Source organism: Monodelphis domestica, chromosome 7 (assembly GCF_027887165.1).
Source record: "Monodelphis domestica isolate mMonDom1 chromosome 7, mMonDom1.pri, whole genome shotgun sequence".
NCBI classification, from domain to species: domain Eukaryota; kingdom Metazoa; phylum Chordata; class Mammalia; order Didelphimorphia; family Didelphidae; genus Monodelphis; species Monodelphis domestica.
The window spans coordinates 224,000,017-224,026,780 of NC_077233.1; the positions used below are offsets into that span (position 1 = coordinate 224,000,017).

The 26,764-nt window shown below is 41.4% G+C and overlaps 1 protein-coding gene across 1 annotated transcript in view; it reads right to left on the reverse strand.

Moving 5' to 3' along the window:
* The window catches only part of FAM20C (FAM20C golgi associated secretory pathway kinase), a 159,801-nt gene extending 138,957 nt beyond the window's left edge, over positions 1-20,844 (reverse strand). Inside the window, exons 1-2 of the mRNA XM_001378018.5 lie at positions 18,227-20,844; positions 15,777-15,955 (exon numbers count right to left, since the gene is read on the reverse strand). Coding sequence (XP_001378055.3) covers positions 15,777-15,955; positions 18,227-18,855 — 808 coding nt within the window. The 5' untranslated portion in view covers positions 18,856-20,844. The remainder of the gene's footprint in view (positions 1-15,776; positions 15,956-18,226) is intronic.
* Positions 20,845-26,764: the final 5,920 nt, after the last annotated feature.

Below are 26,764 nucleotides of genomic sequence, written 5' to 3' on the forward strand. Positions count from 1 at the left end.
CAAAGTGAGAACTAGGGAAAGCAGGTAGATCTGAGAAGGTTCCAATTATGCACTATATATTTCTAAGCCCTATTCTGTCCCTGAACTAAGGGTTATCCTTGCTATTTAATTCTTGTATTGATGCCACTGGAGGCAGCAGTGGAGAGGGCACGGGGCTCCGGAGACAGGAAGACTTACTCATCTTTCTGAGTTCAAATATACCTTCATATACTTCCTAGATGTGTGACCCTGAGCAAATCATTTAGCCCTGCTTGCCTCAGTTTCTTCATTTATAAAATGAGCTGGAAAAGGAAATGACAAGCCATTGCAGTATCTTTGCCAAGAAAACCCCGAATAGGCTCACAAAGAGTCAGATGCCTTGAAAAATGACTAAACAGCAAGGCTTATAAAAGCCGCAGCTACATAGAGTCTAGTCCCCTTGGACTTCGTGCATTTTGAAAGGCCTTGGGAGTCCCTTGACTAACCTCGCTAACCAGATAGTAGGGATGAGAATGGAAGCCGACTGAAATGAATGAACGACGAACTGCTCCTCAACTTTTAACCTCCTGTGGTTATCGTAAGAAACAATCCGGTGTGGGGTGATAAAAGGGAGGGAGACCCTGGCGTGGGTGATACAGAGGGGTGATAAGGCATTTGAGGTCACCTGACCTGTTCCGGTCTTCCCTCCCAGAGACAGAGAGCAACAGCTGCTGCTCCCTGGCTGGAGCACTTTGGTGGGCAAACAGTCGCAGCAATCTGTGTCGGGAGAGGAAACACCTCAGGAGAAGGGCAACATCGGGTGGCTAGGCAGTGTTTCCTGAACCCAGCCTCTCCGACAAATGATGTCCTCTTCGGAACAGAGAAGCTGCCTGAGAGCAGCAGGAACAGCCCACTAGGGAATTTAACCGGAGAAAGCTCTTCCGGTTTGGCCCACCAACCTTCTAGATTCCTTCTATCTACTGATCTGACGGCTTATTACACAACAGCAGATATTTTATTTTAGGACAGGACAACAAGGGTAGGATCGGGGAAGAGGGTCAACAGGGATTTCCCTCGCTAAAAACACCGGTCTGCTGGGTCCTTCTAGGCTAAACTAAGAAGCAGCCATTTCTCTAGGTGTAGCTGGCACGGATGAAGAACGTTCTGGCTTCGGGACTGGCCCAGCCTGCCCTTCAGGGTGAATGTCCCATCAGTCCACACAGGTGTTGAATTCACAGAGACAGGATCTGTAAGGAGTCACAGTGGGCTTCCAATAGAACAGGGAAATCCTCAGGAATAGGGTTGTTTCAGTACTGAAGTAGGTCTAGGAGCTGTTTTCTCTCCAGGGTTGAGAAAGTGAACTGCCCCAGAGTCTGTTGCTCTCCCAGAAACCCTTTTGTTCCCAAACATTCCAACTGCTCCTGCCTGTCATCTCAGCTTCTCCAACATTCCATCTCATACCTGTGTAAGATCATTTCCTTCAAGGGGGGAAGAACTCTGGGTCCTGGAGTCTGGGACCCAGCGGGTTCCATGTCACCTCTGAGGTTTACTCCATGTGTCACTCTGGACAAATCAATTTGCTTTCCTAGGTCTCAGTTTCCTCACTTGTAAGATCAAGGTATTAGACACAACACTACCAGGTCCTAAGGATCATTCCATTGCCTTTGATAATGCTAATTACGCTTCTGGATGCATTCTGTCCTCTCTGGGTTTTCATGACACTCCTCTCTGCTGGTTCTCTTCCCATTTGACTGCCCCTGTTCAAATCTCCTTTGTCATATCTTCAAAAATATCTTACTCCCAATGAGTATACTACAAGGCTCTGCCTTGGGCACTCTTCTTATTTCTCCATCTACACATGAGTTGATTGCATCCATTCATCTCCCACCTGGCAGCAACATTAGATTGTAAATTCCTAGAGGACAGGGACTGTCTTTTTTTTTTATGATTAAATCCTGGGCACATAATAGATGCTTAATAAATGTTTACTGATTGTCTATTAGTTTTTCATCTCCAATACCAAGCACCATACCTGGTATATAGTAGGCACTGATGTGTTTGCTATTAGCTTCAGTTTTCCATATTGAGTACAAAGCATAGTGCCTTACAAAGAGTAAGTTCTTAATAAATGCTTAGTAATTGTTAATGGCCTTTGAAGTCCCTTCTAGCTCCCTATCTATGATCCTATTTGTGTAGCCTTCTTTTCTTATTAAATAATGTATTCCTCAATTACATGTAAAAACAATTTTTAAAAATCTGAGCCAAATTCTTCCCTTTCCTCCCTATTTCCTACTTCCTGCAATGGCAAACAACCTGATGCAGATTTTTCATGTGCAATAATGTAAAACATTTTTCCATATTAGTCATTTTGTAGAAGAAAACTAAAAAATAGAAGGCAAGAAAGTGAACTATATTGTGTTTTGGTGTGTATTCAGACTCCATCAGTTCTATCTTTGGAAGCGGATGGTATTTTTCATCATGAGTCCTTGGGGCTTGTCTCGGATCCATTTGTATCTTTCTAATTACAGTAGATTTGAAACTCTACAAGGTTAGAGCTTTTCCCCTCTACATAGTATAAAATATTAAACAAGCACTTATTAAGCTCCTACTATAAGCAAGAGACTCTGCTAGGCATGTAATGTAAATCGAGAATTTGTTTCCCTCCATAGATTAAATGAATCAACCAAGAAATCAAAAGGCATTTATTAAGCTTCTATTATAAGCCAGATACTGTGTTCTCAGCATTGGGGATACAAAGACAATAAGTGAAATAAACTTTTCTGAAAGACCTTTACAGTAACTATTGGAGGAAGCAACAAATATAAACAGAAAAGATGCATAATAAGTACAGGACAGTTTGAAGTCAGAAGGGTACTAACAAATGTGAAAGGACCAATAAAAACTTCATTTACAAAGTGGAGCTTGCAATGCATCTCTTTAGGTCTTGAAGTAAGTGAGATTCTCTGAAGAAGTGATGGGGGGGTGGGCAGCTGAGTGGTTCAGTGGATTGAGAGCCAGGCCCAGAGACAGGAGGTTCTGGGTTCAAATCTGGTCTCAGATACTCCCTAGCTGTGTGCCCCTGGGCAAGTCACTTAACCTCCATTGCTTAGCCCTTACCACTATTCTGCCTTGGAACCAATGCACAGGATTGATTCCAAAATGGAAGGTAAGGGTTTAAAAAAAAAGAAGTAAATGATGACTCAGAGGCTCAGAGAACAGAGAGTCAGGTCTGGAGTCTGGAGGACTTGGCCTCAAATCTGGCCTCAAATACTTCCTAGCTGTATGACCCTGGCCAAGTCACTTAATCTCAATTTTAGCCTTTCCTGTTCTGCCTTAGAACCTATACTTAGTATAGATTCCAAGACAGAAGGTAAGGATTTTTTTTTTAATAAGTATATTCCAGGAATGAGAGATTGGCCTGTATGAAGGCATGGTGATGAGAGATAACTGCCATGTGTGAAGGAAAAGACCAATAGCCTGGACTCTATTTAGGAATGGAAGTAGTAAAAAATGATATTGGGAAAGAAAAAAGAAAAGCTCGGGAGAGATGATGGTAGGTATTCCCCCTTCTCTCCCATGGCATAAATGAAGGAATGAAGGAATGAATGAATGAATATTCTCATGTAAAGTTTTCCATGTTATTTAGTGAAAGTTAAGTATTCAAAACATTTTTAAAGATTCTAGTATATTTGAGACATCATAGAAATAAGGGGAAAGTAGCATTCACTCATTCATGGGAATCCCCAGGGGAGAGGAGACCTGTTAAAATGACTAAGAGTTCTGCTTTGGATCTGGATGAGATTTGGTTGCCCTGGACAGAGAGAATAGCTTTGAAGAGAGAAAAAAGGATTTACAACCAGACAATAGGCAGCCCATTGAGTACGAGGAGATGAGAACTAAGGTTGCCCACCTTGGTGACTTCAGAGTTTTACAGGATATGCCCCCTTCCTTCTGTTTTTTCTGAGTCACTGCATGAACTCTCCAATATGCATGTAAGAGGCAATTGATTAACTTGCTCAAAAAAGCTCAGTGGTTTTTGTTTTTCCCATTTGGTTTTGTATTCCCATCACTGAAGACTGTGGTTCACACATAGTAGGTACAGAACTATTTGCTGAATTAAATTCAACTCTGTAGTACCATTCTGTGTATGTGTGTATGTGCTTGTTGGGGGGGGGGGGAAGAGTACCATTAATTCCTGCATTTATTCATTTATTCAGCTATGTGCTCCACAGTCTTAGAGACCCAATGGGCCTTACAGAAGGATAATAAGGCCCACTTCTGTCTTTAGTAATAGGCTCCATTGGAGAGTAAAAACAACAATTAAAAGGCAGTCATTCCTGGTTCTACCTCTGGTTCTTATACTAACTCCACAAATGGCCTCTCCCACATAATCCATTGACCCCTTTCCCATGCCTAAGCTTCAGTTTACTCATTTGCAAAACCAAGATGGCAGGCCTTCCCTACCTTCCTCACAAGTTTCTGGGAGCTGGAAAACAAAACAAGACAACATCTGGGCAGGCACTTTGGCTCTTCATGGCATCACAGATCTAGGATGGAGGTTCTCATTTAGTCTTTGTATTGTCAGGAACCCCTCCTCCCTTGGTGGTCTGATAAAACCTCTAAATGCACCCCTCCCTTCTCGAAAAATATTTTCAAATAAGATAAAATATAGAGGATTAAAAAGTAAACTGATTTCACATAATTACAGTTATCAGAATGTCAAAAAAGAGAAACAAGTTCATGGACCCCCTGAAATGTTTCCATAGGATCCTACCCTTGACGTTCAGAGACCCCAAATTCAGAACCCCTAATCTAAAGCAGTGGTGCCAAACTCAAATAGAAATAATCCCTGCTGAAAATATTGACTTAGAAAACCACAAATTAACTATATCTATATTGTAGCATATTTTTATTATTACTGTTAAACATTTCCATTTTAATCTGGTCCAACTGCACCACCATTTTGAACTGGGTGAGTGGAGTACCTTGGAGGTCATTTGGTACAGGCCTCTAATTTTTGAGATGAGAAAACTGAGGCCCAGGAAATTTAAGTGACTTGTCTAAAGGCACAGAGACAGTCAATGGAACAGCCAGCCCTCTTTCCACTGCATTACAATGAATTCATTTGGAAAGTTGGCAGCACTATATAGAATTATCTCATAATATACACAGAATAAGCAGACATTGTCAAGGGTTTATCACTCAAGAGGACAGAACAGAGAATCATAGATCCAGGATAAGAAGAGGCTATCTAATTCAAACTCCACCACTCCTCATTTTATAAATGAAGAACTAAGGCTCATTGAGGTTAAATGACTTGGCCAAGGTCACAAAGTTATAAGATTTAGAGATAAATCCATTCCATCTGACAATAGATCCAATATTTTTTCTGTTGTTCTTCAATGCACTGAAAAGTCAGGAAGGCTATATAGCTACCAGGTGTTTTTATTTCACAAGATAAATGGTTTGTGGGAGAAACTCAAGGGAGAAGAGGGAGGATGGAGATTATCAGCCAAGAAGACAGAGCAGCTGTCTAGGTTTTAATATTAAAAGTTGTGGCAGGTGATGAGAACAAAGGAAATCTTCTGGTAGTGGTGGCCAAGTGTTTTATATACTTCTTGGAGGGGTTCCTTGTGAAATAGGCCACGCCTATTTCCTTTTACACTCAGGCCTATTTCTGTCTTTTCAGGTGAATGTGAGGAGTTTCAACAGGGTTCCTACAGTTCTTCTGATGTTAAGAATCAGGCTGTAGCAAGTGTGTTGAAGGCTATGGCATGATACTTAGTTTCTGCCAGTGAGCTAAGTGTTCTGAGGGATAAAGCCACTCAGTGCTGAGTGTGCCAGGATCAGATTCTTTGTAAAAGGAATAAAAGGGAATGGGTGATGTCATCTTTCCTCCCTCCATCTCTCATTACTGTAGGAGGTCTGGACAGAGGCCCAGAGTCCTGGCTTATGGGGGGTTTCGTTTAAATATGAGTCACCCCCACCTCCAACCAATTTCAGAGTCTAGAACAAGCTTCAATCTTGTTCCAATTTGTTATTGTTCAGTTGTTTTTCAATTGTGCCCAACTCTTTAGATCTCCATTTGGAATCTTCTTGATAAAAATACTCGTTCTAGATGAGGAAACTGAGGCAAACAGGGTTAATTGACTTACCCAAGGTTACCTACACAATTAGTAAGTGTCTGAGGTTGGATTTGAACTTAGGAAGATGAGTCTTCCTGACTCCAGGGCTGGTGCTCTATCCAGGGCACCACCTAGCTGACCCCCATAATAGAGATACTACAAATAATTAGTAGATAAGTCTGAGGCACTAAAAAATTAAGTGAATTTCCAAAGGCCAATAAATGTCAGAAGTCCAATTTGAACCTGGATTTTCTTGACTCCAAGTCCAGCACTCTGTTGACTAGAATGTGGTCCTAGGTTGAAAATCATAAAATCATTGGATCACCAATGGGGAAGGACCACAGAAGTCATCTGGTTCAATTTCCTTATTTTATAGATAAAGAAATTGATACGCAGAACTTAAATGACTTGCCCAAGGCAACACCCATAAAGTCAATGTTGGCATTTAAACTCAGATTATGGAATCATAGGAATATATATATAGGCTTGGACCTAGAGAGTTCTAGGAGGCCCTCTAGTCCATTTTATAGCCATGGAAATTAGGACCAGGAGAGATTAAAGGCAAGTAAGTGGCAAAGAAGGGATTTGAACCTGGGTCTTCTCCAAGCCTTTTTCCATTGAGCTCTAGAATTTTTCCTAGGCAATCTGAAGAGTAAGAGATGTTGAAAAGAGATTCTGGAGGTGAAAGATTAGATATGGTGACCTCTAAGAATCCCTCCAGCTCTCATTCTAATGGGTGTGTAGCCTTCAAGTCAGATAAAAGTAAAAACAAAAGGAAAATGTCCAGGCACATGACTGCGATTGCAAGAAGTCTTTAGGGCAAGACAAGGGGAGAGGGAAAGCAGGTCAGCAGAGTAACTTGGACAATTAACTCAGAAGATAGGACAGCCAAGAGCCCTGAACGTGGGTAGCAAAAGCAGTCACCTAGCCCTAGTGGGCGGCCTCTAAGGAAGGTCCCCTTTGTTCCCTCCTGGCTTGCAAGTCAATTAGCCTCCTGATTCAAGATGGATTTTTTTCTTTTTAGTAAATCAATTACAGTCAAAGATTTATAGCCCATCCGGTTATTATTATTTTGATTCAGTCACATTCTCTAAACATGCTTTAGTCAGGGGACTGGATGGAGTGTCTGTAAAAAAAACGTGTATTTAGACCTCCGAGCTGGCCAAAATACTTATATACTATAATGATTTTTAACACTAATCTGGAGTACACAGCAGTTAATTGTGCAATTTATTCTCTGTATCCATAATTGTACGTGATAGCAATTTAATTATTGCCAGCACAAACTGAAGACATCACATGCATGATTTCAAACTGAATAGAGAGTTAGATAATATCCTCAGCCCCTTTAAAGAGGAAAACAGAACCTGGTTACTAAGCAGCTGGGGCTCTGACTATAAATATACTTCTATTGGTAATAACCATCTATACTCTATGCAACACAGAATTTCATGAATTTGGTTAAGTAGCTCTGAATAAGCTGAATTCAATTGAATAATCCCAAGAAAAAGATTTAGAGAAGCTCAGATGAATCTTTTAACCCACAATAATATTTATCCATTGACATTCAATATTAAACGGAACAGTTTTAAGAAAAACACTACAAAGAGACCTCTCCAGAGGTCCGGAAAGTGGATGTCACAGGCTGAGCTATAGAGTAAGCATTAAGAGATCTGAGTTCTAGGCTCAGCTCTGCTTGCTGAATGACCTAGAGCCATCCAGCCCAATGTGGTAGGCATTTATCGGGCATCTGTTTACCTTGTGAAGGGGCAGCCAGGTGGCACAGTGGATAGAGCACCTGGCCTAGAGTCAGGAAGACCCGAGTTCAAATCTAGCCTTACAGACTTCTCAGCTGGGTGACCCTAGGCAAGTAAACTTTAACTGGATCTGCCTCAGTTTCCTCATCCTAAATGAGCTGGAGAAAGAAATGGTGAACCATGCCAGTATCTCTGCCAAGAAAACCCCAAACAGGGTCATGAAGAGTCAGACATGATTGAAAGGACTCCACAACAACTATTAGGTGTAAAGTACTCTGTTAGGGTAGGATAGCACTGTGAAAAGAGCTGTGATATTTAGTGTCACAGACCTGAGTTCAAATTCTGGCTCTGTCATTTACAATGGTGTGACATGAGGCAAATCACTTAACCTCTCTGTGACTCAGATTCCATGTATATAAAATAAAGGGACTGAACAACATGGTCCCTTCCAGCTCTGTATCATGACGCTACAAAGGGCTAGAGACTAGACCTGTGATTTCACTGGTCTAAGGGATTGCTGGATGAGGAATCCATCTCTTCCAATGCACATAAAAATAATAATAATAATATTTAATATAAGGAGTCAGCTAGGTAGATAGAGAGGCCTAGAAATGGGAGATCCTGGGTTCAAATATGGCATTAAACACTTCCTAGCTGTGTGACCCTGGGCAAGTCAGTTGACCACCATTGCCTAGCCTTGATCAATCTTCTGCCTTGGAACCAAAATGCAGTATTGATTCTAAGATGGAAGGTTAAGGTTTAAAATTTTTAAAATTAATATTTATATAGCACTTATGATTATCCAAGCACTGTACTGTGCTTCATAATTATATCTTTTGATCCCTCTGAAACAGGCATGGTGTCCTCATTTTATAATTGAGGAAACTGAGGAAAACAAATTTAATTAGGTGTTATTATTATCTTTATTTTACATTTGAGGAAATTGAGGCAGAGTTGATATAGGTGTTATTTTCCCTGTTTCATAGATGAGGAAACTGAGGCAGGCAGAGTTGAGGTAGGTATTTTTACCATCCGCATTTTATAGTTAAGGAAATTGAGGTGAACTGAGTTGAAGTAGGTGCTATTATTATCTTTATTTTATATTTGAGGAAATTTAGGCAGAGCTGAGGTAGGTGCTATTATTCCTATTTTATAGATGAGGAAACTGAGGCAGGAAGAGTTGAAGTAGGTATTTTTACCATCCCCATTTTATAGTTGAGGATATTGAAGTGAACAGAGTTGAAGTAGGTGCTATTATTATCTTTATTTTACATTTGAGGAAATTGAGGCAGAGTTGAGAGAGGTGTTATTATTTTCCCTATTGCATAGATGAGGAAATTGAGGCAGAGTTGAGGTAGATACTATTATTATCTCTATTTTATAGTTGAGGAAACTGAGGCAAACAGAGTTGAAGTAAGTGCTTTTATCATCCTCATTTTATAATTGAGGAAATTGAGGCAAATGGAGTTGAGGAAGGTGCTGATATAATCCCCATTTTACATTTAAGAAAACTGAGGCAGAACTGAGGTAGGTGCTTTTTATCATCCTCATTTTACAGTTGAGGAAACTGAGACAAACAGAGTTGAGAGAGGTACTTTTTTCAACCCCATTTTACAGTTGAGAAAACTAAAGTTAAGTGACTAGTCCACAGTCACCTAGCCATTTATTTATTGTCTGAGGCTGGCTTTGATCTCTTCACGGGAGCAGAATGTGTTAAGAAGCAGTATTTGAACCCAAGTTTTGCTGCCTTCCAGAACATCTCTCTATCTACTCTGCAACACTGCTTCTCCTAGAAGCCTATGAAAGTTAAAACAAAAAAATGAACCCTGGCCTCCAGAATAGTTTATTAAAGGAGACATCAGATTTGCATAGCCAAGCATAGCAGCAAACATAGAACAGCTGGCTCTCCCTTTCCTCCGTGGTAAAAGAAGGAGATTAGACTAGATCAGAGACTTTTGAACCATCAGGTAATGGATGGTGAATGTCTCTTTCCTAGGCTTTAACAAGTGAGGCAGGTACTTGGGGTCATCTGCTAACAGAAGACTATCTTTCCTTTGGGCCCTCAGGGAGGAAGGGTCCTAGTGGACTTGGGGAGCAGTTCTTGAAGATGGCATATATTATTTCAGCTCTCCTTAACCTTGTGTTTTTTCAAGGCCTGGCACATAGTAGCCCTAGGACATAAATGATGTTGTTGTTATGTTATTTAGCCACATTTGGGGTTTTCTTGGCAAAGACACTGGAGTGTTTTGCCATTTTCTTCTCCATCTCATTTCACATATGGGGAAACTGAGGCAAACAAGGTGAAATTACTTTTCCCGGGTCACACAGAAAGATGTATGAGACCTCATTTAAACTTAGGAAAAGGAGTCTTCTTGACTCAAGACCCTCTATCTACTGTGCCATCTGGCTGCCCAAAGGGATATTATTGTCCCTATTTTATAGATGAAGAAACTGAGGCAGACATTAAATGACTTGTCTAGGGTGACGGTGCTGATGTCTGAGGCTCTGGTGTGAACAAAGTGGCTCCACCATTCCACCCTAGTGGCACAGATGCCACTTGTCAAAGAAGGGCCCCACAATTGCCTCACAGGCCATTTCTTCAGAGGTCCTGGATGTACCAAAGATAGGACTTCCTTTTGGACAGAAAGATAGTTAAATTTTTTAACCCATCCCTCCCCATCATGAACTAGAGAATCCAAATCAGAATGAGTTCACAGAATCATCGAAGAACCTACAACTGGAGCTAGTTCAATCCCCTTCACTTTCGAGATGAGGACATGGAGCTGCAGGGAAGACAAGGCTTGCCCAATGTCATATAGGTAGTAAGTGTCAGAGGCAGGATTTGAATCCAGGGTTCTTCCCAGTATTCCATAGTACTCCCTGATGAGCAGCAAAAATTCACAAAAAACCCCTGCGAATAGCACTGGGTGATTCACTGCCCAACCATACTGTATGGTCTTCAAAAAATATGAAGACTGATTACAGTCTTAGATCATGCTTGGTCTTTAGTCTTCCATTCAATGACATGTCACTCTATTTCCTAGTCCTGACTCTTCCACTAAGGAACTGTTAGTGGACTTGGACCAAGGCCCTGAAAAACTATGGACCAAAGGCTCCTCATCCAGGGTTGGGACTCAATGATCTCAAAGGGCTTTTCTAGCTTAATCATTCTAGGAAATGAAATAATTTATTAAAAAAGTATTTCAAGAACCAAATCCTTGATATCATATGATGCTTCCTTAAAGTTTCAGCCTTGGAAGGGCTCTCTTGGCCCTTGATCAGGATTCCCTTTTATGATTTTTCATGTAACTGTCATGTCACCTCTGGGTAAAGACATTTTCTAATGGGAAAATCATGACGTCCTTAGGCAGTCAATTCCACTTTGGGAGAATCCTAATTGTTAAGAATTTTTCTCTTCCAGGGGGCAGCTAGGTAGCTCAGCCAGGACTAGAGATGGGAGGTCCTAGGTTCAAATCTGGCCTCAGACACTTCTGGGCAAGTCACTTGACCCCCATTGCCTAGCCCTTACTACTCTTCTGCCTTGGAATCAAAATACAGTATTGATTCCAAGATGGAAGGTGAGGGTTTTAAAAAGAAAAAAAAAGAATTTTTCTCTTCCAACAAGCCCAAATCTATCCATCTACTGGGCTTAGTGTTGCCATTGAGTGCCAAGTAGGAATAAAAAACCTAACTTCTCTTCTACCTGCTGGTCCTTCCAAGAGCTGAAGAGAGAGATCTTCCCTCATCGTCCCCTAAGTCTTCACTTTACCCAGGCTAAACACGCCCATTCTTTTGACCTGTCCTTGTAGGATATGGCCTGTGTGGGGGCCCTTCCCCATCCTGGTTTTCTTCTTCCATAACAATTCCAGCATGTCAATATCTTTCCTAAATTGTGCCTCCCAGTACCCAAAACAGTCCCCTATGGTCAGACTAGGGCACCCAGAATGGGATTTGAGATAAGCTCCCTTAATTTGGACATCATGTTCCTATTAATGGCACCTAAGACTGCACTAGCTTTTTTTGGCTACATGGTCATAGTGTTGACTCATACGGAGACTACAGTACGTGAAAACACCCAATTCTGTCTGCTTTTCCAAGAAACCCTCTAACCTAATATACTCAAACAAGAAGCGGGGGATGCATTCAGGAGTCCTTGTGGGAGATTAGCTTACTTGAATAAGTGAAGTAGGTACCAGAGGGGTCACCTGATAATCGAAGGCCATCTTTCCTTTGGACCCTTCGGGAGGAGGAGTCCTACCCAGGTCGGGACGGACTCCTAAAGGGGTCCTGGCCTCCTTGGACATTCCTTATGCATTGCCCTGGTTACCACTGCCAAAATTGAAGCTGGGCTTTTCATGCCCACTGGCTTTCTTTGAACATCAGCCACCCCACAGTGCTTATCTCAGGGAAGGCAACACAGGGGTGACCAAGGTGGGAAAGCATCGGAGGACCGAGAAGAGAGGGAGAGCCTCCTACATCAAAGCTAGAGAGGGTATAAGGATTATTACACTCTCAACTTCAAGGATCACTCAGGTAACATCAGTCATGCCAAATATTTTGTGAAAAAACAGAACTATCTCTCTGTGTTCCAAACCCAGTGCTGACATTTGCTTCTCATAAACAGAGTCTATGTTTCCTGAAGCTGAGGTCCAAATTCTTGCATGCTGTCTACTGGCTAAGTGACCTTAGGTACATCATTTCTTGGCTCCTCATTTTTCTTTTCCAGTAATCCCTAATATCTTCTCCAGCTCTATCAATTTAAACATACATACATATGTGTATAATGCACATGCACTCACACATACATGTATTATCAGCATTCCTTCCCATATCAAGATATCAAAAATGCTCAGGACAAAAAGCAGATGTTAATGCATAAGTCCTTAAGAATGAATGAAAGAATAGATTCTAAAAAGCATTGTGGGGGCATCTAGATGGCTCAGTGGATTGAGAGCCAAGACTAAAGATGTCTAGGTCTAGGTTCAAATTTCAGATGCTTCCTAGCTGTGTCAAGCTGTCCAAGCTTGTGCTTGGCACGTCCAAGCTGTGACTTGGGCAAGTCACTTAACCCCCATTGAGTAGCTTTTATTGATCTTCTGCCTTATAACCAATATATAGTTCTAATTCTAAGATGGAAGGTAAGGGTTAAAAAAAAAAAGCAATATTTAGTTACTATATGCCAGGCACTATGCTAAGTGCTGGGTGATGAACAGTAGCCAAGCAATAAGAGAAACCGAAGATAAGCCTTTATTTTGTCATTGATTTCCCCTTTTCTCTTTGTCTTGTGCAAGGCACTCCCTTTTGGGATGACCCCTAAGCCCAAATTATTAACAATAACAATAACAATAATACATTAGGTCTCTGAATCACAACAATAAAATAGAGACCATCTTCTGTGAAAATTGTAGGGGATCTCAGTACTTAATAGGCACAACTCAAAACACTTCGTATTTTTTTCCCTAGGGGCTAGATGGAGAGCAAACATTTAAGCACCTACTATGTGCCAGGCATTGTGCTAAGTGCTTGATGAATATTATTTCATATGATCTTCTTGACAACTCCAGGAAATAGATACTATTATTATTATTAATAATTATTATTATTATCCCCATTTTATAGTTAAGGAAACTAAGGCAGACAAAGGTTAAGTGACTTGCCTAGAGTCACATATGCAACACACAAATAAAATATCTGAAGCTGGATCTGAACTCAGGTTCTCTTGATTCAAAGAGCAGAAATCTATCCATTTTGCCACCTAGCTAAACACTTTTCATAGCTTTGATCTCATTTTGATCCTTACAACTCATTTTTAGAGGAAGGAAAAGAGAAGTGGAGGAAAGTATTACAAGAATCACTGTTCCTGTTTAACAGATAAGGAAACAGAGGTCCTGAGAGAGTAAGTGATTTTTTCCAGGTCATATTATTAATTAATACCAGAACTTGGTCTAGAATCTAGACCTCCTGACTCTCAGTCCAAGGCCTGTTCCATTATAGGATTGACTCTTCCTTGAGGGCAGGCCACAGGACTTTTATTTCTCCTAGTTTTTAAAGTGTTTCTTCTACTCCTCTTGGGTTTGTCCAGTGGTTAGCATTTACATGTGGTTAATTAACTATGGCACTTATTACGATGAAATAAGTAGGCTCGGGGCTGTCCAACAGACAAATAGTAGTTGGTCTCAGCACTCTACAGTCACTGAATTTCAAATGCACAGGCCCAAGAAGCAGCAGCTTGGAAAACTGAGCCATCAGTGCCCTCAGCTCCCAGTGGCAATGCCACAAGGTACATGGCACTTTTAAATTAAATCATCAAATGCAGGCTGCTCAAGTGTTGTTCAGATCTGCTGCTCAGATATTCTGAGGGCTGTGACTGAAAAGGGCCAGGAGACAAGGGAAGACAGTTGGGGAGAAAGAGGAGAGAAACCCAAGCTGAATTGCAGATGGGGTTGGTGACAGGTCACTAGAGTGGGCAGACCAGTTCTTCAAGGTCAGCTTGTGAAGGCTAGGGATGAGCACTCAATTCATTCTTTCCCTTGTCCTGACATATAATTAACATGAACTTTGGAGGAAGCTGTCTTTCCTAATCTATTAGCTACAAACAGAGTTTCTGGCATTCAGGGAGCCAAAAAAAGTGGAAACCTTTAGTTTATATGAACTCTTGTCAATCTGCTTACTCCCTTAACATACAACTCTGAGCTATTCTTGTTTCTCTAAATTCTGAATTGCAAAATTCAAGAAGGGGCTGAGCATTAGTGCTTCCAATTCATAACTGTAAATAAAGGTTATGCATGTATATTATATGTATATGTAAATGTAGGTATGGATTTCTGTCCCGCTATCTTTCTACTACCAATGATGTGGGAGGAATACTTTTTGCTTATATCTACATTCTTATTCTGCCTGGGCAACACATGCAAAATGGGGTGATGTTCATTCGATAAATATTTATTGAGCACCCACTAGAAGTCAGCACTGTGTCAGGCATTGCATATATTATAATCCACAGCACCCCGTCCATAGGTTATCCTGATTTTGTCTTTCTGAGGCATTCAGCCCATCTACCATTGAAATGAATGCCTTTGGAAATAATAGCCCACATATTCTGGAAAATAAACCATTAAAACCCAACCCTAACACTGAAGAAGCTGTCGGTGACCTAAATTCCTGAAGCCAATAATGTGATGTTTTGGCTCTCTTTGTCAGATGACAAAGTACTTGAAGATTTTTCTTTAAAACTACCAATGGCATGACAAAACTCCCCTATCTTGTAGGTGCTTTCCCACTCCCCTCCTCCCCCACAAAAAAGTATTGACCAAGTTAATCTATAAAAAAAACCCTGTTCTTCCCTCAGCTCACTGACCTGACTTGAAAATGGTTTGAAGACATTCGAAATTCTCACTCTAGCTATCAGCTTCCGCCTTCCCAGAGCCCCATAAAGCATTTGCTATGGTATGTACTCTTTTGGAGACTCAGTAACAGAACTATGAACTAGAGGGTGGTATTTGATGCCTAACATTGAAAAGCCAGATCTGGGGAAAACCCTGATGTGCCTTCATCTCTGAATCTTTGGGAAAGGTCCTGTTTCTGGCTTTGAAAGAAATCTTTCCTCAGTATCTCCCTGAGGGAACAAATATGAAATTCAAACTATTCCACTGTGTTTTCTCTTTCTCCCTGCTTTGGCAACGATCACATTGCAGCAAAATGGTAAAAGCCCATTTAGTGCTAAGTGCATCCAAGGCATTCCCTTCAGAAAGCCTCTTAGACTCCCAACCCCAAATGAGTGCCAACTTTAATAGCGCCCGGAAGCAATGCTTTAGTAATGAATGACTGACTACATACCACTCACTTAAAGGAGATGTCAGCAGACAGCAGCTGAGATAGCCCAGCTCAAAGCTAGGGTTAAACAACCAAAGAGAGAACCAAGTAAAGGAATACCTACCAACGCTGGTGATCTTTTGGGAGACCAGATCTTGCAGCAAAGCTCCAATGGCAGGGTTTTGTTTGGAATATAACTCATATCGATTGATGCCAATGTGAAATTTTAGCCAGTTGGGATAGGTGTCGACAGATGTTTCCCCCGTGGGTAAAAACTCTTCATCCTCATTACCTTCATTTTGCCTACCAAAAGGGGGGGGGGGCAGAAAGAAAAACAAAACAAAACATTCATTTGTGGGTTGTTCTAATCAATAGCTAATAAAGGCCAAGGAAATGTTCATCTTTCACACAGATGTGAAGGGCATGTGAGTGGTATGAGATATTTTTTGCCCCATCTTTGGTACCAAATTAGAAGTTGAAAAAAAAATCCTTGCATTTAAATAAATATCTTTCTTTCACATTGTTGAAATGTGTCTCAATTGAATATACTATAGTTGAGATTTGGGGGTTAAGGTATATATATATGTATATGTATGTTTTTGTCCATGTGTATGTGTTTTAACATCCAGAAACATCTTTAAAGACCATAATCTTTATTTACTCTCTGGAGAGTCTGTAGAATAGCTGTAACTTAAGCAAGACAGATACTAAAATGTCAAAGCCATCCAGAGCTTCTCTTTTGTATGAAGAATAAGTCCTGAAAACTGCCTGACAATTAGAATGTCAAATTAAGATATTATACTGTAGATTTTTCCTGGGGAGCAAAGGAAACAGAATTTTCATTGACTGCCTTCTAAATGTAAATCACAAATCTGTCCCAGGTCTGTAGGAAATCTGCCTTTTGCTGTAAGCTATTGTTCTAACAAGGAGGTGTATGAATTATGCTAAGTGCTAAATTGATTTTAATTATATAAGCCTTGGGAGCAATAGCTAATAGAAACAAGAGGGGCAGGCTGGGATCAGACCTGCCACCCACTTGCTTTGTCATCAAATCCCTCAATTCTAGAGGTCAGTGGTACATGTGGTCATTGTGGCTTGCCCTCTGACTGCAGCATGGAACTGAGTCAAGGCAGGAAAATGGAACTTTCCTAAGTGGCTGTTAACTTGGGACCCAAAAGGTCACCCTTTCCTCAGCTGATATCCTGTTCTGCAAACCCAAACACAAGATGGAAAAGGGAAGGGGATGGAAGACAAATCAAGAGTGGCTGCTCTCTTGCTGCCTGTCTGCTACTTCTTGTATGTACCAAACACTGACAGGGCCCTGAACAATGTCACCTAGTAGGAGAGAGGGTGCTGTTGTATTAGTCTCTGAATATTTTCTATTCCCACCCCCTTCAAGTTTTTAAGCTTTCCCTTTAAATATCAGTGGAGAAAGGCAAAGTACAGAGCACACTAAACGCTTGGGGGGAGGTAGGGGGCTGGGATTGGATAAGTATCTCAAGGGCTTGAAGGGCGGTGGAGGTAGGAAAGACAACCTATATTTCAAGAGAGAAGGGATATTGTCAGCTGTCAACATCTTAAAGTTTTCTTACCATATGTTCATTGAGAAGGTTATTCTATAAAATATGGTTGGCATTTACTTTCTCCAGCCTTGGAGGGAGTTAATATTTCACTACTCTGGGTTACAACATGTTTGTTTATTTTGATCTGGGAAGTTGGGAAGATGAGAGGGAGGGTCATTTTGAAGAGATGGTCCATTCTAAGAGAAAGATCTTTTCGTGCTGGTCCATCACCTGAGAGTCACATAAAGTCTCCCCTACCTCCCAGCTTAAATGGGTTCAAGAGGCAACTGTTAATCTTTCACCAAAGGATCACTTCTGACAGTCTCATTTGCTTCCCTGGTACACTGGACAAATTTATTTTATTCTCAATGACTGTTTTTTAAAAGATTCATGAGGCACGTCTGAGACCCACCAGGAAATCATTCTCAGGGCAGAGAAAGGTTTCAACCTTATTTAAAGTATAAACCACAAATGCTCTCTAAGTGAGATGTGGTAAATAAGGGCTATTTGTTTATTTCTTTATTTATTTAGGTCAGCAAGAACTGTATTTAGGGAAGATCTCCTACAGAAATCTCGCCTTCTCCAAGCATTTTGGATTTAAAACACCAGGGTACCTCCGACCCAGGCGAGGTAGAATTACTGAGACCATTTTCCTTTCAGATCGTGAGGCTCTGACCAGAGTGAATTGAGCACCGTTTAGTAATGACTGCAAATTCTGAATAATCTTTTGGTAGAATTTCACCCTCACCCTCACCCTCGCCCTCACTCTACCCCCATCCCTCACCCTCCAAAGGACTTTAAATGGAAAATCTCGTTCTGCTAGCAATGTATTGCACAACTCGAGAATGGATTTGGGGAAGCATCCTCCCCTCCTCCCCAGTGCCTGTCCTCTGTCCCCCGAAAGAATCACACCTTCAAAGCCCATTCTGCTCCTCAAAGTCTGAGGGTTCCCTGGTATTCTCTCCAGCCCTGACCACAGAAATATTACCCTTCCCTCTGCCACTCGACTCACCATTCCTGATTTTCAGCTGCTTTGGGGTTAAATCGTATATCGCTCTCCACGTTGAACAAGACATCGTCCTCTGTGAGAGGCGGGATGGCGATATTGTAGAGGGGGTGTTGGAACAGAGCGACCAGTTTAGAGCCGTCCTTCCCCAGCGGCACTTTGCTTGCCCTACTCCCATCTTGAATGAGGTGTTTGTGGGGGAGATCTCGCTGCACGCCGCCTCCGCCAGTGCCGGGCTCCAGCCTCTTAAACGCTGCCGCCGCCGCCGCTGCCTCCGACCTGTCTGCGGCTGCAGCTGTCCCGGCCCCGGCCCCAGTCCCGGTTCCAGTCCCGGGGAGCTTCTCCAGCGAGTGGGAGGTGAGGTTGGAGCTTGGGTCGCTGCTGAAGTCCTGCAGGATTCGCAGGGTGTGTTTGTTAGGCCAGCCCGAATCAGCCCCGCTCTTAGTCCTCTGCTTTCCCCAGCCTTGCGCCTCCTCGCTCGGGGGGTGAGAGCAGGAGCAGCCGGGGTCCCCGTCGCTCCTCGCCGCGCGCTTCTCCAACTTTGGTAACAAATCGATCACGATATGCATGGTGCAGGCAATCAGAAACACCATGAGGATGAGCACCCGGAATTTGCGGACCAAGATCATTTTCATGGCCAAGTAGACTTAAAGAGACTGGGGGCTGCCACGAGGAGGAGACTAATAAATTAAGAGTTTTAAATAGATAAAAGTGTGTATGGAGGGGTTAGGGGGAGGAGGTGTCGGTGATGGTAGGTGTGAGAGGCTTTTTCACAGAAAAAGCTCTTTTTTAAAAAAATAAATCTCTATTCTACTCATGAACAAATCAAACAATAAAAGTCAATAAAGTTATCTTCATTAGACAGTTAAAAAATAAATACACTTAGAAATCAGGGGTCTTCACTACCTCCCTTTTTTGTTTTTAGAAAAAAATTGTTTGCAAAAAAATTCACAAAAGCGGGCCATCTAGAAACTGTTCTTTTATTATTATTATATTATCATTACTCTGCTTAATACATAGATCTCAGGGAGGCTTCCCCCCTCCCAAAGGAGGATGGAGAGATGGAGGAGGGCTAAAGGGACAAAAAAAAAAGAGATGGAGGAATTAAAAATAAAAACCACACACAAACACACACATGCAGCACCCTGTGAAGGATTCAGGAGAGGAAAAAAGAATCATCCATAGTGCTTAGAGAAGACGCGTCTTCTCATCCTCTGGAAAGGGACCCGCGATGCAGCAGGAAGAGTAGCAACGGGACGCGCTCTCGTCCGCAGCCCTGTTAGAAACATTGGCTTGCAAATGCTGCGCTCATAAGATTTCCAAATCCTTCCATCCACCACCACCACCTCCAGCGCCCTGGGGAAGCCAGAGTCCCGGCTGCTTGGGCTCGAACCCGCGGCGCTGAAGCTCGATATCCAGGCACTTGGAGGGTTCGGCGTTGACACGGCCGCCAAGTCGAAAAGGAGATCTGGCACAAAGGACGCACGGAGCTGGGGAGGAGGAGGAGGAGGAGGAGGGTGGGTGGGTAGGTGGGTGGGGGGGAGGACGCTGGGAAGGGAGGGGAGGCGACGCTCCCAGGAATCGGTAGCTGCTCTGCTGAAGGGTGGGGAGGGGAAAAGGGTGTGGGGGGGGAGATGATGTCTCTCCTTGGATCTGGTCTCCCACTTACATTTCTGCCCTGAGAGAAGAGAGGGGGTGGGGAGAAAGGGAAAGAGAAAAGCGAGAAAGAGAAAGCGAACCTCTGAGAGGCGAAAAAAGAGAGCTATGGGCAGGTGCAGTGTGAATACCCCCTTTTCAGCAACACTGCATGCTGGAGACTGGTTGGGCTAGTAGTGCTGCAGCTCCACTTCTTTTTGGTGGGTGTGTTAAATATTATGTGCAAGCCATGAATCCAGCCTCCCAGACGTCATAGTTAAGAGATTGGCTAAAAAAACGCTACAGTGATAGTAACAGGAAAGCCTCCACCGAGAAAGCAAAGCTCTCCCTCTTTTCCTTTTTTTCGGCTCCTTCTTCCCCTCCTCCCGCCCTGGCCTCACCCCTCAATTCCTCTGCAGCTCCAAGCAGGGCAAGGAGAGGGCGCCTGTTTCTCAAGGGTTTGCAAAAAGAGAGGAGAAGGAACCACATGCTAATAGCATTGCAAAGTCTAGGCAGTCTGACTGCATGAATTCTGCTATGTCATTGTCTGGGCAGGAGACAGCTTTTCCTTTTTTGGGGGGATTGGGGGGAGTGTCTATCTCTTCCTTTCTCTCCTATCTTCCCTTCCCCTTTTCCAAGCGTTCCCTAAACCAATAACAAAAGATAAAAAAAAAAGGGGGGGGAGCAGAGCCCCACCAAAAAGCAGCGGGTGTCCGGCAGGACGATTTGGGATTCAGTCTTGCTGCACGCGCGGATTCCAGCTCAGTGGATAACGCCCCAGTGAAAAATGAGATCAAGCAACTGACCCTATTCTCCGTCCAGCTGGGAGAAGGGTCCGGGAGGCAGATTAAGAGAGAGGTGGGAGATGAAAAAACGAGCGCGCGCTTGCGCGTGTGGTGTGGTGTGTGTATGTGTGTGTGTGTGCGTGTGTGCATGTGTGTGTGTGTATGTCTCCGTCCGAAGCTTTGATGCCTAAACTCCCCCGAGCTGGGCGTGTTTACAGATTTTTTTTTTTTTTTGCCACGCAGATGAGATGCCAGACTGCCGAGGCCTTGGGAACTCTGGCCAATCCTCGGCTTTGGACTCAGTTACAGCTCACAAGATGAGAAAAGGACCCGGCCTTTAACCCTTGAAGCACCTGACTCTCAAAGTTGAGTTAAAAGCAAGTAGTATGCAGCTGGAGCTGTCCCGCTGCCTATTTGCCTACCTATGGAGGGCATTTCTTTATGACTCTGCATGAAAGGTTCTTCACCTATCCTCCTCTTCTTCCTTCAACCTTGTCTGTCGGGTGAATCCTATTGATGTCTTCTCAGAATAAGATTTTTAAATGTATTAAAATAAAAATACTTAAGATTACAAAAGAAACATTATTTTGAAACACAATTATTAAATTAAAAAACCATGCACACACAAAGGTTAAGAACCTGCTTTGTGATGACTATTTACAGCAATCATCTAATATTAAGAGATGTTCTAATTTGAGTTTTCCTAAGCATAGTAGTCTTATATAAATTAAATTATTAATAATATAACTGCTCACATCAATCATATATTGATAATATATTGTTATGACATAATATAACATCATTACATTAATTAACAATATTACATTATAACATGATATAAAATTACATTATATTATGTTGTACTGATAATATAACTTCTTGTATTTCACTATCCTATATTAATAAAATATTTTTATATTACACTGTCGTATCATAGTAACAATATAAAAACTGCTTATATTTCACTATACTATATTAAAAACATATAATTGCTTGTATTATATTGTCATAATGTATCAACATTATAAATTAATAACTGCTAATATTTCACTGTCATATTAACATTATAATAACTTTATATTACACTGTCATAAAGTAGTAACAATATAACATAATAATCATAATAACAGCTTATTATAATCTCTACTCAGAACAACCCTGACTTAGATAGCACAAATATTAAACTAAACTTTTAAAAATATTTTGATAATTATATTTCAAAATAATTGACTTTCTTTGTAGACTTTTGTGCTTCATTTAATGCTTGTAAAACCATTCTGAGAAGGGGTTCTGGAGGCTCACCAGACTGCAAAAGGGGCCCATGACATAAAAAGCATTAAAGACAATGCTCTAGTCCAAATTCCTTATTTTGCAAGTGAGGAAATTGAGACCCGGAGAAGCAAAACAACTTTTCCAAGCTCACATAGGTAGTATGGGAAGAGTTTCACAATTCAAACATTTTTTTTAAACTCTTCTGTCTTAGAGTGGATACTGTATCCATTCCAAGGCAGAAAGAGCAGTAAGGGCTAGGCAATTAGGGTTAAATGACTTGCCCAGGGTCACATAGCTAGGAAGTATCTTCAACCCAGGGCCTTGAGACTCAGAGCGGGCACTCCATCCACTAAGCCACCTAGCTGCCCCTATACTCGTCTTCTAACCAGAGATCCAATTCTTCCTACTTTCTACAGAAGATTTTTCTCATCTTCCCCTGCCCCCCTCTTTGCCTCCTCTCCCCTCCCATAATCTGCAATATGTATGTACATAGTTATTTGTGTTAGTACTCAGTTTTTGCCCCCATTAGTATATGAGCTCCTTAAGTGCAGGGACTATTTTTTAAAACCTTTCTTTGTATCCTCAACAACTAACATAGTTTCTGATACACACTGGTTGGTTATGGTACTTAAAGAGAATCAAAATGACATCACCACTGCTGTGTTTTGACTATCCATATATTGGAGTTAAGTGAGGCAGAGTTGGGCAAAGTAATCAGCTTCTAGAGTGCTCAAAGTCCAGTGGCAAGCCAAAAACCAAGACAACTGGTGATGATTCAGGATGCTGTGGATGATCTTCAACGTCTAACTAAACTCTAAGTGCGCCACACTGCCAGTTTCCATATCCTTGTGGCTGTGGAAACAAATGGTACTCATCCACCCCTTCTTCGAGGGAAAGTCTCCGCACGCCTGAGGTAGACTCCCCTCTAACTCACTGACCAGTCTGAAGCTTGTTGGTTATCCTCAGCCTGGTTTAACCCATCTACTGAGACCACTTTGCCAGGATGTAGCATATGCTACAGCTTCTTGGAGCCACAGGCAGGTGGACACCAAAGGAGGAAAAGCAGCATTGAAAATGTGGTGAGTCCCCACACCTGAGGTTCTAGGTTTCCCTGAAAACCCCATATGCCCTGTACATATGAGCACTTAATAAATGCTGACTGACTGGCTGACTATATCATCCTGCCTCTATCCACAGTAACTCCATGAATTAAGAAAATGTTGTTGCACCCATTTTACAGATGAGAAAACTGAAAAGCAAGAAAGATAAAGGAATATTGGCCTAGTCACACAATGCTGAAGCTGGGGTACTATTTGCCAGTTCTTGATTTCAAAGCCAGGAATATTTTCATTACACAACTCTACCTAACTTTTTGCATTAGTCTTAAAAGCAAAAGACTCAGAATGGCTTCTTCCTATCTCCCAGAATACTTCTAGATCAACCTTTCCTTTCTATCAGTTGCTATGTGCTTAGGGAATACAAATTAACCTTAATATTAGCCTTTGCAAAGAATGATTATGTCTCCCCAGGAAACAAACACCAATGGCTTTGGAGGGTTGGTTTTTTTTTCTGACTTTGAAATATATTTTCCTTTGTTTTAGATTATCCACCCCATTATGGCATTTTGGAAAGTACACTGGTTGTAGATTGAAGAGCTGGATTCAAATCCCACCTCAGGGACCAACCAGTGTGATCTTGGACCAGTCCTTTAACTTCCCTAAGACTCAAAATAGCCTCTGAGTTTCCCCTCAGATTTAATTCTAGAATTATATAGTGCATATTCAAGTGAACATAATCATTATAGTGCATAAGCAAAAATTGACTCTCTATGGCCAAAGCAGAAATATAGAAATCATTATAAAAGAAGTGTTACATCCTTGATACAATGCAATGAAAAGGGCATTGAACTTGCAGACAGAAGACCTGAATAATTTGTAAAGGCTCTGCCACTAATTGGATGTGTGAATGGACAAATCTTGTCATCTCTCTCACTCCTCAGTAAAACAAAGAGGTTGGCTAGAGAAATACAACTTAAAAGGTTCCTGCTAGCTCTAGAGTTCTATGAATAAGCAACCAGGGTCAATATAGAACTAAGAGAAAATGAAAAACAAATATTCCCAGGAATGAAATCAAGGCTATGCATGGCTCACAAACCTGTAGCTTTCAAACAGAGCAATGAGACCAAAGATAACTATTTTACCTCCTGAGGAAGCTTGGAATAGGAAGAATTAGCTGGGTATAGTTGGAGTTTGGCTGGGAAATGGGAAAGACTGGAAGACTTGGGGTGGAAATCTACTCAAAAAGAAAAAAAAATATGGTCACCATATTAAAGGGGGAAAAACTGGGTTTTATAATTCACACAAAATGAAAGCACATTTCCCCCTTGGCATTCCTGAGCATGTGGCATGACTGGGATTCCTTAGTCTCCTGGGTATGTGCCAGTGTCTTGGAGTCCATATAAGAAATGGATTCCCTATTGATGAAGAAGTTTTCCAGAAGCTGCTACTTATGGGTAACATTTTGCTGTGGCATTGAGTCTCAAAACATTACAAGATCTTCTCAGTATCATTGGAGATTACTCAAAAATAGCCATCCACTCCAGAAAAACAAAGTAGATAAAGAACACATGTTCTAGGGTATCTAGGTGACTCAGTGAATACTAGAGAGCCAGGTCTGGAGACAGGGAGTTCTAAGCTCAAATCTGATCTCAGACACTTCCTAGCTGTGTGACCCTGGGCAAGTCACTTAGCCCTTACTGTTCTGCCTTGGAACTAATACACAGTATTGATTCTAAGAGAGAAAGTAAAGGTTTTAGGAGGGGGAAAAAGAATAAATGTTTTATAGTGTATTATTACAATACATTGTTGTTTGGGCAGTTTAAAGCCATTGCATCAATGCCTTGAGTACTTTCTGAAAAATTTTTATAGAGATGGCATGTCACCAATGGGCCTCTACCCCACTTTCTTTCTTTGTTCAGCTTCTCTTCTAGAGATATCACATTCTTAAATCAGACTATAGGCTTCGGAGGCTCCCTGTATACCTGCCATGTTCACTTTCCCTGGATATTTTCCTATGATGTATGCTTTTCCTCCCTTGAACATCATTCAATACTTTAACATGTCCTTTTTCTAGATAAGATAGTTATACTTTGCTGTTGTTGTTATTGTTGTTTGGTCATTTTTCAGTCTTTGTTGATTCTTTGTGTCCCCTTTGGGAAGTTTTCTTGGCAAAGATACTAGAGAGGTTTGCCATTTCCTTTTCTAGTTCATTTTCTAGATGAGGAAACTGAGACAAGCAGAATTAAGTGACTAGCCCAGAGTCATACAGCTAGAAAGTACTTGAGGCTAGATTTGAACTCAGGACTTCCTGGCTCTAGGCCCAGTGCTCTATCCACTGTCACACAGAGCTGTCCATTGCCATTTTACCTAAGGCTGGAAATGCATTCATTCAAAGGAATTGCTAACGTGAATTTCAGATTATGGTAGTATCGATATTTTAGGATGCCTAATGTCTGTGTATTCTCCATTTTCTTGCATTTCCAACCATCTCCACCTGGGTATGCTGAGGGGAGCAAAAGGAATCTACAGAAAATGGTCATTGTCTATGTTTCTTAATCTAAAATATATATAACTTTATATACAACATTTAGAATATATTTATTATAGATAACATTTTCAATATTGGCTTATTATATTATACAGTACATGTACTCATTCTCTTGCTTAGCAGAGCAGTCTATGTTCCTCAGAATAAGTTAGCATCTAGCTGTATCTAGGCCCTCATTAGAGGGACTTTATGTAACTTACAAGCACTACAGGGGTTGTATTTGGGGATAACAGAGCTTTAGGCCACTTGTTTATTCCTCATGATTTACATGGATGAATCAAATTAAATCAAATCAAATTATTCTACAGAGTAAACTATGACCAACCAGGCAGAAAGAGCTTGCTCTGTATTAGAATAATACCTGCCATTTCTGTAGAGTTTTATCATTCTCAAAATAATCTCATAGGGGCACTCTGAGTTTCAGTGACTTCTCCAAGGTCACTCATAATGATGAGCAAAATTAGGTCTCTACACTCAAATCTGATGGCCATTCTACCGGACTAAGTGTCATAAATTCTGGGACTAATTATATTTCTTACTAAACTTTTCTGGAAACACTCAGAGTGTTTTTACCAAGTATGCAACCAAATTATACAAGTCTCCTTTGAGAGGTATGATGATAGAAGGACTTGGAGTCAGGAAGACCAAGATTCAGATCCTGCCTCTACTAGAATTATGAGTTCATAAGTTATAGATGAATTACTCATTTGTATCTATGGAAGGAATTTCAAAGCCTCAAAGTTCTCCCACAATGCTGAAATCACAGATCTGGGCAAAAACAATAACAACAAACCTTCTGTGTCTCAGTGAGCCTTTCAGAGAAGTGATGGCTCTATAATTGTCCCTCCATGCTCCAAAATTATTGAAGTTACATATGGAAGGGACATCAGAGGACATCTAGTTTAACCTCATTTCAGAAATGAAGAAAATGGAACCCAAAGAAATAAAAGTGACACCCAAAGTCACACAACTAGTTTGTAGAAGAGCTAGAATTCAAATCCAGCTATTCTCCAATATTCATTCTACTGTTCTTCCTTCTTATTGTGGTTATTTGGTTATTTTCCGTAGTGTTCCACTCTTCATGACCCTGCTTGGCGTTTTCTTGGCAAAGATCCTGGATTGGTTTACCTTTTCCTTTTCTAGCTCATTTTCTAGATAAGGAAACTGAGGGAAACAGAGTTAAGTGACTTGCCCAGTGTCACATAGCTTGTAATTGTCTGAGGCTGGATTTGAATTCGGGGAATTC